The 13,426-nt window shown below is 36.3% G+C and overlaps 1 protein-coding gene across 1 annotated transcript in view; it reads left to right on the top strand.

Moving 5' to 3' along the window:
• The window catches only part of cpne1 (copine I), a 64,737-nt gene that overhangs the window by 39,601 nt on the left and 11,710 nt on the right, over positions 1-13,426 (top strand). Inside the window, exons 7-11 of the mRNA XM_039735243.1 lie at positions 637-726; positions 2,342-2,440; positions 9,190-9,276; positions 9,738-9,797; positions 10,251-10,384. Coding sequence (XP_039591177.1) covers positions 637-726; positions 2,342-2,440; positions 9,190-9,276; positions 9,738-9,797; positions 10,251-10,384 — 470 coding nt within the window. The remainder of the gene's footprint in view (positions 1-636; positions 727-2,341; positions 2,441-9,189; positions 9,277-9,737; positions 9,798-10,250; positions 10,385-13,426) is intronic.

The raw sequence follows: 13,426 nt of genomic DNA, 5'->3' as shown, positions 1-13,426 counted from the left end.
GAGAGCTTTGCCTTACGGCTCAGCTCCTTTTTCACCACGACAGACCGATGCAGAGCCCGCATCACTGCGGATGCTGCACCGATCCGCCTGTCGATCTCACACTCCATTCTTCCTCACTCGTGAACAAGACCCCGAGATACTTGAACTCCTCCACTTGGGGCAGGATCTCTCCCCCAACCCTGAGAGGGCACTCCACCCTTTTCCGGCTGAGGACCATGCTCTCGGATTTGGAGGTGCTGATTCCCATCCCAGCCGCTTCACACTCAGCTGCGAACCGATCCAGAGAGAGCTGAAGATCACGGCCTGATGAAGCAAACAGGACAACATCATCTGCAAAAAGCAGTGACCCAATCCTGAGTCCACCAAACCGGACCCCTTCAACACCCTGGCTGCGCCTAGAAATTCTGTCCATAAAAGTTATGAACAGAATCGGTGACAAAGGGCAGCCCTGGCGGAGTCCAACTAACCATTCATGGTTTGCTCAAATGCTAGAGTCAGGGAAGAGGCAGTCTAAAACTATGTGCTTTTGTTTGACTATGCACCTTACTGTGTGAATTAACTTCTTTGTTCACTCAATGACTTAACAAACAAAACACATGCTTCTACACTTTTGACTCTTTCTGTTTATTCATGAAGGTGATCAAAAACAATCTTAATCCTTGTTGGAAGCCTTTTTCTGTTTCACTTCAAACCTTCTGTAACAGTGACTTGAATACACCAATCAAGGTAGGTTGTATATTTTTTAATACAGGTAAATTGTGACTTTTATTTTTCTGTCCTTGGCTATGTGATCTTTACTGACTTTTATATTAAAAAAAAAAAAAAGTTCTGAAAGAATACTTTAGAAACAAAGTTTTACTTGGACTTATTAAAAATCAAGTGATATAATTTATTTCTTGAGAAAAGCAAAGAATGTGAATTATTAAACTTGTGGCAGCTTCTTGTACCTTACTGAAGCTGTACGTTTTTAGCATTGCATTTCTGGTACTGTCATGTGGTCCGAGGACTTATCTTTTATGTAGTGTCCTTGTGATCCTTTCATTTTCTAGTTATCAAAAGGCTATCAAAAAGTTTTCAAAGGCAAAAGTTGTTTTGTATATGTGCAATTTTATGTGAAAGTTTAGATTGTATGATTTGAAATAGGTTCATAAGTATTTTTTTTTAAATCTTATTTCTGCAGTTTATTATTGCAAGAATTGTTTGAAGCTTATTTCAGTAGAAATAGTGTAAATACAGTTTGTTTTGCTTAAAAAAATGAACTAATTGTGTTGTAATTATGTATATAGTATCCCTTACCAGATATATTAAAAAAAATTGAAATGAATGTTATTATGATAGATACTTATTTGGAAGCCATAACAAAAGTGACAATTTTTGCTACTTCATAGCAGTAGAACTATAATATGTATGTTGCCATTTAATACATTTTTTTCCCAGATGTCCTAGCATGTGCTGTGTTGTTGCTCAGATGTTTTGGAAAGCTTAAGTTACAATATACAAAATACAAAAGGGAGCTTTATATATATATATATATATATATATATATATATATATATGAGAATGTATTTAATTTAACTACATGTATGTTGACTCACTAAATTGTAGGTGCTCTTTTTAAAAACTTAAAAAATTCTAATGGGAAAATGCAGTTGTATAGTAGTATTCAAGTTATTCTGGGTGTTAGAAAGGAAGTGTGAGTTTCATTTAATAAAAAAACAATTACAAAGCATATACACTCAATTTTGTACACCAAATTTGATAGACCTTTGTTTATAGTATGGAGTTGCTACCTACTTATTGGATTCTTAATTAAATTCTCTCAGCATTAATTTGTCATTGTTAGATCGCTGATAACCCATTTATAAATAATTTCTAGCTTTTGAAAATGTCTTAAACAGGAGGGCCATATTTTGAAAATTAAGTCTTTTGTAGTTTAAAGTAGCATGGTAGAGTGTGAAACTTACACTGTGGATTAAAAAACGCAAAAGACCCCTGACCTTTTAATCTGACCACTCCAAACTGGATAGCTTCAGTCTGTAGATTAGAAAAGGGTTGGCTTTAATCAAAGTTACAGTACAACTCCTTTAAGAAGAATTACCCAGTTTATAACTGAACTTTTCTAACAGCTGAAGGGTTCTGTTTATCTGAACGAGCTGACTATAGTTATCTGTTTTGCTAATAGGTATCATGTTATGATAAGGATGAAGACACCAGTTCTGATTTGATAGGCGAGTTTACGTGCACCACAACACAACTCTTGGATGTGATGAATCGGGCGGTGAGCATCTGTTTTGTGCTTTTAAATGCACAATATTCCATCCATACTTTCTTTTCCTTACAGGTCAAGTGCTATGATCATGATAGTGACGGGTCACATGACCTGATTGGAGTGTTTGACATTAGCATGTCTGAAGTGCAGAAAGCAAGCCAAACCTCGCCGGTGAGATGCAGTTCCATTTATCATTTTTTAAAACAGCTGGTCAATTCAGAAGTAGTTCATTCTTAAACCAGTTACCATGTTAGTCTTAATTAATATTCTTTTTCGTACCGTTGGTGCTGGATGATGTATACAACAGTGATTTTTGGAAATGTTAATACATGAAAATTTTAAAACCCACAGGCACAAAAAATTGGTTACCAGGTCCTAAAACCACATCAAAACTATAAAAATGTAAATGCCGTAATTTTATAACAAATTCCTCAATCCTCAATTACATAAAGTGGGTTTGATAACGTTATCTTCACACTGCTTTATATGTGATTCTTACAGTTCATGTTAAGAAAATATATAATGTTTTTTTGCTTACACAGTAGAAATATTTTAATTTCACATTTTTGTTTTTAATAAAATCTTTTGTTTTCTGTATGATGGTGATTTAAGAAATGTTTCCATTTTTTTCACTTGGCTGAACAGTGAAATACAGTGTTAAATTCTAGTGCTAATAGAACTGGGATTTTGCTTTCAAAATAAAAATAGAAACAAATATTTTTTCTCTTCTTTGCATCAACAGATTTGCCTTCATTAAGAGAATTTAAGCCTAGGGCTGCCGTAATTATTCAGTGTAATCTTGTAATCGATGCAAAGAAAATCAATGCTCTTAAACTGTAGAGCCAGACAAAAGAAGAGGATTGTCAATATCCCACTTACACTCACTTAAGGCTGTTTCACATTAGAATGCATTTGCAGCGATTTTCAGTTGTTGCCTTCATGTACATAATCTTATTAAACTGGGCACAGTTTTGTGGCAGGCTGCCGTGAAGGCCAGTTGAGCCGAAGAATATGGAGCTTTGGTGTTTAGACCTCACAAACAGAAGAGAACCCTGTTTATTTGATGTCTCGTGTTTTATGTGCTACTACAGAATATAAAGAAAGAAGAGAGAGCCAAGATTGTGATTGAACTCTCTGTACCTGTTAACTATACAGACAGCAGTCAATTGGCTGTCATAAAAAAGAGTAAGCAAGACTGTGCTGGAAAATTACAGCATGTAGTTGCAAAATTTCACATGCCCAGCAATTTTTCAGTCATGTAAACTAATATGATGTGGTAGTTAGATCAGCAGCTGCAGTCAGCAAGTGTGACACATCCAACAACTAGAAGTCACATAACGTGACATCGATTTTAGCTGTCTGTCAATTGGTTTTTTTAGTGATATGCAGCTGATTAGCATGAGAAAATTGTTTACTGACTAGTGCCATGATAAGCAGAAGTCAAGGCATTTTTTCAGATTGCATTATTAAATACAATCAGTTTGCTAAATACATTCAGTACACATCCTAGCTAATTAAACTCAAATAGTTTTCCAAAATGCAGTGACTAACTTTAGGTAAAGATGTCCATAATGTCCCATGGCCAGATACTTATGCCAAGGCTTGCAACTTGTTACTCTTTAACTGTCATCTTTTGGGTCTGGGAAAAAAGTATCAGCAATAAAATAATGTATAGACATCTTTTTAAAGTTTTTCCTCTAGTGATAAAATTTTAAATAAATTGCATTTAGTAAGCAGGTGGCACAATACACAGTGGTAGTGCTGCTGCTTTGCTGTAAGGAGACCAGGATTCTGGTCTGGCAATGAAACAATATATAGAAGTTACCTGAAACAGTTAGTTGAAATACATGTTTAAATGTGATGATGGTAGTAGCCAACAGGAATTTAAAATAGTGGTTGCCATGCAGACATTGCCAAAAGTATTATGGAAAAGTGTATTAATACACTGGAGCTGCAAAAATGTAGTACATTAGTTGGTCTTAGCTTTCTCTTCAAGATGTACTGTATGAGTTGCCGTGCCTTGCAGTATGTTTTCAGCTGGCATCATTTTTACTTTATAAACTTTCTAAGCCACTTTGTGCCAGATACTCAAAGTAGAGCCAGCCATCTTGCATTTAGAAAAAAATAACCTCGCAGCTATATTCACTAAGTCTATGAATAAGCATATTTGTATATCTGACCTTAAGTGAATTATTTAAAAATATGTAATGAGTCCATTACATACATATTTATGATTATTTATTTAAATTGAATGTATTCCAGCTCAGACAGAAAATGCATTTATTCTTTGTGTTTCTTTGTGCCAGTCCCAAGTCCGGATAAATGGGAAGGGTTACGTCGGGAACGGCATCCGGCATACATTTTTGCCAGATTAATAATGCAGACGACAATGTAGATTTCCATACCGGATTAGTTGAGACCCGGGTTAACAACGGCACCATCAGTACTGTTACCAACAGGTTGCTGGGGGAAAATTTGGCTACTGTTAACCGAAGGAGAAAAGGAGGAAGGTGTCTGATGGCAGGAGGAGCGGAGGAAGATTAGGAAAGTGGAAGTGTGGGTAGGAAGTTTGAAAGCTGGCAGTATATCTACTAAAGGGAGAGAGTTAGCTGAAAATAATGGAGAAGAGGAAGATTGATATATTCTGCGGGCAAGAGACCAGATGGAATGTTGGGGGTGGGCAGGGGAGTAAGGCCAAGTGTATGTTAGTGCATATTCGCTGCAAATTGGGTGTGCAATGGATGAGATAAAAGATTTTGGATGAAGTGGTGGAGAGTGTACCCAAGGGAGAGAGAGTGGTTAAGGAGTGGATTTCAATGGACTTGTTGGTGAAAGGTACAGAGAAGATGAGGAGGTGATGGGTAGGTGTGGTGTCAAGGAGAGGAATGAAGGAGGTCAGGTGGTAGTAAATTTTACAAAAAGAATGGACATGGCTGTGATGAATACGTATTTTAAGGTGAGGGAGAAACACAGGCTGACAAAAAAGTGAGGAAGAAGATTATATTCTATGCAAGAGGGCCAGTTTGAAGGAGATTGGAGACTGCAGAGTGATGGCAGGGGAAAATGTAATTGGGCAGCATAGGATGATGTTCAGTAGGGTGATGATAGAGATCAAGAAGAGGAGGAATATGAGGGCAAAGCCAAGGATCAAATAGTGAAAGTTGAAAAGAAAAACATAAGGTGGAGTGCAGCAGGGAAGAGGTAAGACAGGCACTAGGTGGCAGTGAAGAATTACCAGCTGGGCAGTATTTCTCCATTGTGTATTATTTGGTTTAATTAAATACTTGGAAGAAATAGCTAATAAAGTGAAGGGCTGAGAATGATCTGTTTTAGACTTCAAATCATTTAGATAATATCCTTAGGAAATAAAAAAAAAATCGAATATGCGAATGACCTGATATGGCAGAGTTAAAGCACTAGCAAGCCATGAAATAAAATTATTGGCAAGGATTGTTTTCTGATTAGGCAACTGAGTTGGAACACAACCTGCAGCCCTTCAGGACTGACTTTGCCCACCCCTGGTTTAATGCAGTCATGGAAAGTGAGAGGATGCCTTAGGAGTAGAGAAGTATATTAGTACCGATTTTTAAGAATAAGGGTGATGTGCAGAACTGTAATAACTACGGATGGATAAAATTGGTCATCCAGAGCATGATATTACGGGAAAGGGTAGTGAAAGCTAGGTTAAGAAGGGAGGAGGTAATTATTGAGCAGCAGTATAGTTATGCTAGGAAAGAGCACTACAAATGGAAGTGTTTGCTCCAAGGTTGTTGATGGAAAAGAAAGAGATGGCCAGAAGGAGCTGCATTGTGTCTTTGTTGACCTAGAGAAAGCATTTAATTGGGTGCCTTGAGAGGACTTGTAATATATGATCATGGAAGTCAGGAGTGGCAGAGAAGTATGTAAGAGTGGTATAGGATATGTATGAGGGAAGTGTGACCGTGGCGAGGTCTGCTGTAGGAGTGATGGATGCATTTAAGGTGGAGGTAGGATCAGCTCTGAGCCCTTTCTCGTTTGCAATGGTGATGGTCAGGTTGACAGAGGAGATGACACAGGAGTCCCCGTGCACTATTATGTTTGTGAATGACATTGTGATCTGTAAAGAGAGTAGAGTGCAGGTTGTGGAGACCCTGGAGAGATGGAGATGTGCTCTAGAGAGGAAAGCAACGAATAAGTGTGTGAATGAGACAGAGGCTGGAGGAGTGGTGGGGATACAAGGAGTAGAGTTGGCAAAGTTGGACAAGTTTGCATTCATGGGATCAGCAGTAACGGGGAGTGGGGGAGATAGATGAAGAGAGTGCAGGCAGATTGCAGTGGGGGGGGAGAAGTGTGTCAGGAGTGATTTGTGTCAGACGGGTACAAGAAAGAGTGTAAGGGAAGGTCTACAAGACTGTAATGAGACCAGCTATGTTACATGGGTTGGAGATGGTGGCACTAACAAAAAGGCAGGAGACAGAACTGGAGGTGGTAGAGTAAAAGGTGTTGAGATTTGCATTTGGTGTGATGAGGCTGGACAGGATAAGGAATGAGTACCTTAGAAAGTCAGCTCAGGTTGGATGGTTTGAAGAAAAAGCCAAAGATGTGAGATTTTGTTTCGTTTGGGCATGTGCAGAGGAGGGATGCTGGGTATATTGGGAGTTGAAAAGAAGGAAGGCCTAAGAGGAGGTTTATGGAGGTGGTGAGAGAGGATATGCAGGTGGTGGTTGTGATAGAGCAAGATATAAAGGATATGAAAATATGGGAACAGATTATCCGCTGTGTCAACCCCTAATGGAAGCACCCTGAAGAAGTAGAAGATGATGATGATATACTTTTCTCATACGCATTTTCCCAGGTCTTCATTAAAAAAAATGGTTTGAACAATTTCATGTCTTGGATTTAAAATTCCACATTAAAAGATTATTTAATAAAACCAAATACTGTATATCAAAATCAAGAGTAAAGAAAAAAATCCCCCAGTTTTGTTTCCTTATAGCTACTAGACACTTGCTTTTAATATAGAATAAATATGTACATCTTAAAGGACTATTCCAACCAAATGTATTTTTTTATCTGTTGCCATGTGTTTATAGTAATGGCTGAGATACATTTTTAATCCTTGCGTTTTTATGGAGAATGGAGATAACAAAGTTCTTGACACAGTAGGCTTATGTGGGGATCAAAGCTGAACAAAGAGCAGATATCAAAGCATCCATGAGAAAAATTCTTGTATTTAATCACGTCTTAAGATCATAACATCTCAGAAACATGTATTTTTGCTAAAGTATTGTTAAATAACCTTGTTTTGAAAATTCCTCCCATGAATGTCTGAGGAGGATACTCAAACAAGAAGGAACTTTTGAATTGAAGTCCCACTTCCCCCACTCTTTGGTTGTTAGTGAGTTCTGTCCAGTAACAGCTAGTGCATTGGTTACATTTCTGCGCATGCCATATAGACATTGCAAAGCATGGTCTGAGAGCGGATTACAGTTAGAGGTTAAAAGAAAATTTGGTGAAAACATAATTAGATAGAAAGTAGGCCTCTTATTTGTGTATATTGGAGGTGCTTCAGCAAACAGGAGGTTAGTTCAACAGTGTACTTTGACATACTAACATTGAAAAACTCGTTATAGATATAAAAAGGGTTATAGATTAAAGACCAATGATGAGGAAGAGACTTCACATCAGTGATTGATCCTGTGTATATATTTCATCCGTCCACCTACTGCCCTGTATGGCAACTCTGTGGTACTGGCAGGTTTTCTTACTTTTTTCAGAAATACTATAGTAGTACATCACATCCAGATGGGGGTGGCACCATGACAATACTTGCAAACATTGTAGGAAATTTAAAAAAAATTTTTTTTCCCCTTTACATGTCAAAAAAGCCTGTAAAGTACATGTTTTTCCTCTTTGGTATCCTGCATTAATGGCATTACTGGTTGCTTAGACATCCCTTACTTTCAAAGCTATGTAAGAAATGCTGTCCCTTAAACCCTAGATTGAAATTTAGTGTTCTTTACTGTTGGTTAATGCAGTACCTTTTGCATTTTTTGTTAGCATTATACAGTATGTTTTCATAGCAATATAGTGGTTTGTTATGATAGTATGTTATATAATGAAATTTATTAGGTAATATTTTTGCTATTAAATGGCAGATTGTAAAGAAGAAAACTTATTGGGTATTTTCTATTTTGGAATTCAATCACCACTTTTTTTTTTTTTTTTTAAAAGTCAAGTTCTCTCTGAGCAAACTGGAAACCATGAACCAGCTTTCTTACCTAAAATAAACCTCAATTTATACAAATGTGTAATCACTGCATTTGACTGGGCATGCCACATATTTGGGGAGTATTTTAGAGATTGCTATGGATCAGTTATGGATAGTAATTGGTCCCATTTGTGTTCTCTATGGTGATGGTGGTATAGGATTTTCAAGCCCCTTTCTGCACTTCAGCATGAATTCCAAGTGTGTCTTTCACCGCCTGCATGAAAATATCTGCTGCTTATTAAAAAAAAAAGTTGATATGTAAAGTGTCTCAGGAATGCTTTAAATAAAAATGGTTGTTTATATAATGTAATATGGTTGTGAGTTTGGTAAATTCTTAAGATTAGTTAACGTTATCAGTAATTTAATGGGTACAATTTCCATTTTTTTTCTTTTTTGAAAATAAAATCACTAGGAAAGTAATATATAAAAGAATAGGTTATGTGATTACCAATTAACCTTTTCAGGTACAGGTTTAGGATGCTTTAGGAAGTTTTCTATCAGCATTTAGAGTTCTCTTTTTATTCCTGTTTGATTTGAAAGTGACCTAAGGCTTAAGCTTTGCTTTCTTTTACATTTTTGACCTGCAAAATCAGTAAGTTAACTTAATTTGGTTTTACCCTGGAAGTTAGTTTTAAGATCTTGTTCTTTATTTTTGTTTGTCTTCATAAAGGTTGAATATGACTGTATTCATCCAGAAAAGAAACAAAAAAAGAAAAACTACAAAAACTCGGGGGTTGTCAAGATCAAGTCTTGTAAGGTCTGTTCGATCTGAATTTAAGAAATTGGGGAAAATTTGGGTCATTCAGTGCTTAGCAAAATAAAATAAGTGAACAGAATATTTAGCATGTAAAAGTTGCATTAAAATTTAAAGAGAATCTTTTTTTTTTTTTTCCATGTAATGACTAGTATTTTAATGTTAAATATTTCCGTAGCAACTCCCCTTTTTTTGTTTTGCTTCATAGCATTCATTCTTAGTGAAATGTTAATCAAGTATTTGCTTATCTGGTTATGTGTCATGAAAACACAAATACATTTTTAAACAGATTATTTATTGTGTAGTAGTAACAGTTTTCTGCAAGATGTTTTGTATATCTGAATGATGCTGGTGTTCCTTTGCCTTATAACTGTCTAATCTTAATGACATATTGTTGTCTAATTTAGAAAAAAGTCTTTTATTTGGTTTTTACATTAGGTGATCTCTTTTTCATTCCATGACAGATTGAAGCAGAGTACTCATTCCTGGATTATATAATGGGAGGCTGCCAGATTAATTTTACGGTGATTTTTTTTTTTTTACTTTTTGTGATTAGTTCATAAGCTAATATTTACTTCATGCAGTACAGTTTCTAGGAAGCAGTGTAAATTTTTGTTTTCAAAGTAATTAAATTGAATGCAGTATAAGATGAAAGACCTTGAATAAACTCTAAAGTGGTTGTGAATGATGTACACGTGCCTTTATAGAATAGTTGAATTTAATGCTCTTGAAGAGAAAAAATAATACAGAGATCTGCCTGTAGATTGGAGTCTGATGGGAAAAGCAAACTAATATGTACAGAGCAATACAGTGACATAATAAAGTAAACTGATCAGTATGTAGAAAGGGAATTTATACTTGAAATAAGGTAGCTGGCTTGCGGTTACTTACTGATAAGCCTTCCATTCAGTAGCCAGTTTGATGTATGTTTTGTTACATTGTTTTTCAGCAACTTAGCTTGAAATTTTTCAATTTAGGTTGGCATTGACTTTACTGGCTCTAATGGAGATCCTCGCTCCCCTGATTCTCTTCATTACATGAGCCCCAATGGGCTGAACCAATATCTTTCAGCCATCTGGTCTGTGGGGCAGGTGATTCAAGATTATGACACGTAAGAAAGTTGTTCTTTTCTCAGAAATGTATTTTCTTTATTACAAAGACATTTTCCTGATTGTATCCTGAAACATTTTAGTATACATTTTTATAACTTTGTCTACATAGTAACTGCTTCAAAAGAAATTGTATACAGTGAAGAATACTATATTAAATCTGCTTCACATGTTGCCGTTTTTCATCAGGGAAGCAGATTGTGCAGCAGTGATCAAAAGGAGGTATTTCAGCAGCTGTCTGGAAAAAGTTCCATAATTCCATAATTAAGTGATTTACGTTCTTATCTCTAGTATTTATTTTTTAAATATTTTTTTTTGAGTTGCTATATTGTGCCAAAAAATAAACAAAGTGAATAAAACTGTTTCCTTATAATAACAGATGCACACCAAAAACAAACCTTCCAGTATTCCAAGCTTCATAAATGGAACTATTGAGTGTGAATGTTATTAGCCTAAAAATTTGTCTTTTCTAAGTAGCCTTCTGTCACAGTAGAAGAATGAAGTAACTGTATATTTTTATTTTTACCTAATATTTTAGCCGCAATCATGGTAGGAGGATTACCAGATTATTAAGCTGTAAACATTAAATGTTTATTCTTTCTTTAAACTTGTTATCCATAATGATTAGTATAACTGCACTTTGTGAAGTAGCTAGCTATACTATGAGTACAGTTCCCGAATCCTCCATGGATATTGAAACCTGCAGATGCTTAAATCCCTTGTATAAGATTCAAAAGCATGACTCTAACTCAGTTCACACTTAAACTTTGGATATGCCATGTTGATGACTTATCTGTCATTTAAAAAGTGGCCAGCTGAATGATTTCCACAACCATATCAACGCAATATTCCCTGTAATCCATTTCTCTGTGGAAAAAAAAATAAACCGACGCATCAGTTTCCTGGATATCTCCATTGAAAGAGGTAACGACGTCTCCCTGATTACAGTTGTTTCTCGCAAGGAATGTTATGCTGACAAAATATCACCCATTATTGCATAAACGGCGCTGTGTCAAGACACTATACAAAAGAGTTCACACCCATTGTAATACCCAGGAGACTAAAAAGAATGACTGACCCTGTCTTTTCCAACTGTTCACGTCAAATGGCTACCCAAAGACATAATATTAGTTTTTATTTCTATGGTATTTCTGATCTTACTTGGAAATATAGTTTAGTTTTTGTTTTCCTTCATGTATTTTTAGTTTTAATATATGTTTTATTTCACAAACACATTTCTATTATACACATATATGCAGTCATATGAAAAAGTTTGGGAACCCCTCTCAGCCTGCAAAATTTACTTTCAACAAAAAAAGATAACAGTGGTATGTCTCATTTTCTAGGAACATCTGAGTACTGGGATGTTTTCCGAACAGAGATTTTTAGTGAAGCAGTATTTAGATGTATGAAATTAAATCAAATGTGAAAAACTGGCTGTGCAAAAATTTGGGCCCTCTTGTAATTGTGCTGATTTGAATGCATGTAACTGCTCAGTGCTGATTACTTGCAACACCAAATTGGTTGGATTAGCTCGTTAAGCCTTGAATTTCATAGACAGGTGCGTCCAATCATGAGAAAAGGTATTTAAGGTGGTCAATTGCAAGTTGTGCTTCCCTTTGACTCTCCTATGAAGAGTGACAGCATGGGATCCTCAAAGAAATTCTCAAAAGATCTGAAAGCAATGAGTGTTCAGCATCATGGTTTAGGGGAAGGCTACAAAAAGCTATCTCAGCTGTTTTAAACCGTCAGTTTCAACTGTAAGGAATGTAATCCGGTAATGGAAGGCCACAGTCACAGTTGCTGTTAATCCCAGGTCTGGCAGGCCAAGAAAAATGCAGGAGCGGCATATGCGCAGGATTGTAAGAATGGTTACAGACATCCCACAGATTACCTCCAAAGACCTGCAAGAACATCTTGCTGCAGATGGTGTATCTGTACATTGTTCTACAATTCAGCGCAATTTGCACGAAGAACATCTGTATGGCAGGGTGATGAGAAAGAAGCCCTTTCTTCACTCACGCCACAAACTGAGTCGATCGTTGTATGCAAATGCTCATTTAGACAAGCCAGATTCATTTTGGAACAAAGTGCTTTGGACTGATTAGACAAAAATGGAGTTATTTGGTCATAACAAAGCGCTTTGCATGGCGGAAGAACACCACATTCCAAGAAAAACACATGCTACCTACTATTAAATTTGGCGGAGGTTCCATCATGCTGTGTGGCTAGTTCAGGGACTGGGGCCCTTGTTAAAGTCTAGGGGTCAGATTAATTCAATCCAATATCAACAAATTCTTCAGGATAATGTTCAAGCATTAGTCACAAAGTTGAAGTTACACAGGAGTTTGATGTTCCAACAAGACAATGACCCAAAACACAGTTCGAAATCTACAAAAGCATTCACGCAGAGGGAGAAGTACAATGTCCTGGAATGGCCATCACAGTCCCCTGACTTGAATATCATCGAAAAAATATGGGATGATTTGATGCAGGCTGTCCATTTTCGGCAGCCATCAACTTTAACAAAACTGGAGAGATTTTGTATGGAAGAATACAAAATACCTTCATCCAGAATCCAGGCACTCATCAAAGGCTATAGGAGGCATCTAGAGGTGGTTATATTTGCAAAAGGAAGCTCAACTAAGTATTGATATATCTCTGTTGGAGTGCCCAAATTTATGCACCTGTTTAATTTTGTTATGATGCATATTCCATATTTTCTGTTAATCAAATAAACCTAATGTCACTGCTGAAATACTACTGTTTCCATAAGACACGTCATAAAAAGGAAGTTGCCACTTTGAAAGCTCAGCCATTGATAAACAAAAATCCAAAGAATTAAGAAGGGTTCTCAAACTTTTTCATATGTGTAGGTATGTACAGTGGGATGCAAAAGTTTGGGCAACCTTGTTAATAGTCATTATTTTCCTGTATAAATCATTGGTTGTTACGATAAAAAATGTCAGTTAAATATATCATATAGGAGACACACACAGTGATATTTGAGAAGTGAAATGAAGTTTATTGGATTTACAGAAAGT

Source organism: Polypterus senegalus, chromosome 14 (genome assembly GCF_016835505.1).
Source record: "Polypterus senegalus isolate Bchr_013 chromosome 14, ASM1683550v1, whole genome shotgun sequence".
Taxonomy (NCBI): domain Eukaryota; kingdom Metazoa; phylum Chordata; class Cladistia; order Polypteriformes; family Polypteridae; genus Polypterus; species Polypterus senegalus.
This window is presented reverse-complemented; position numbering and strand designations above follow the sequence as displayed.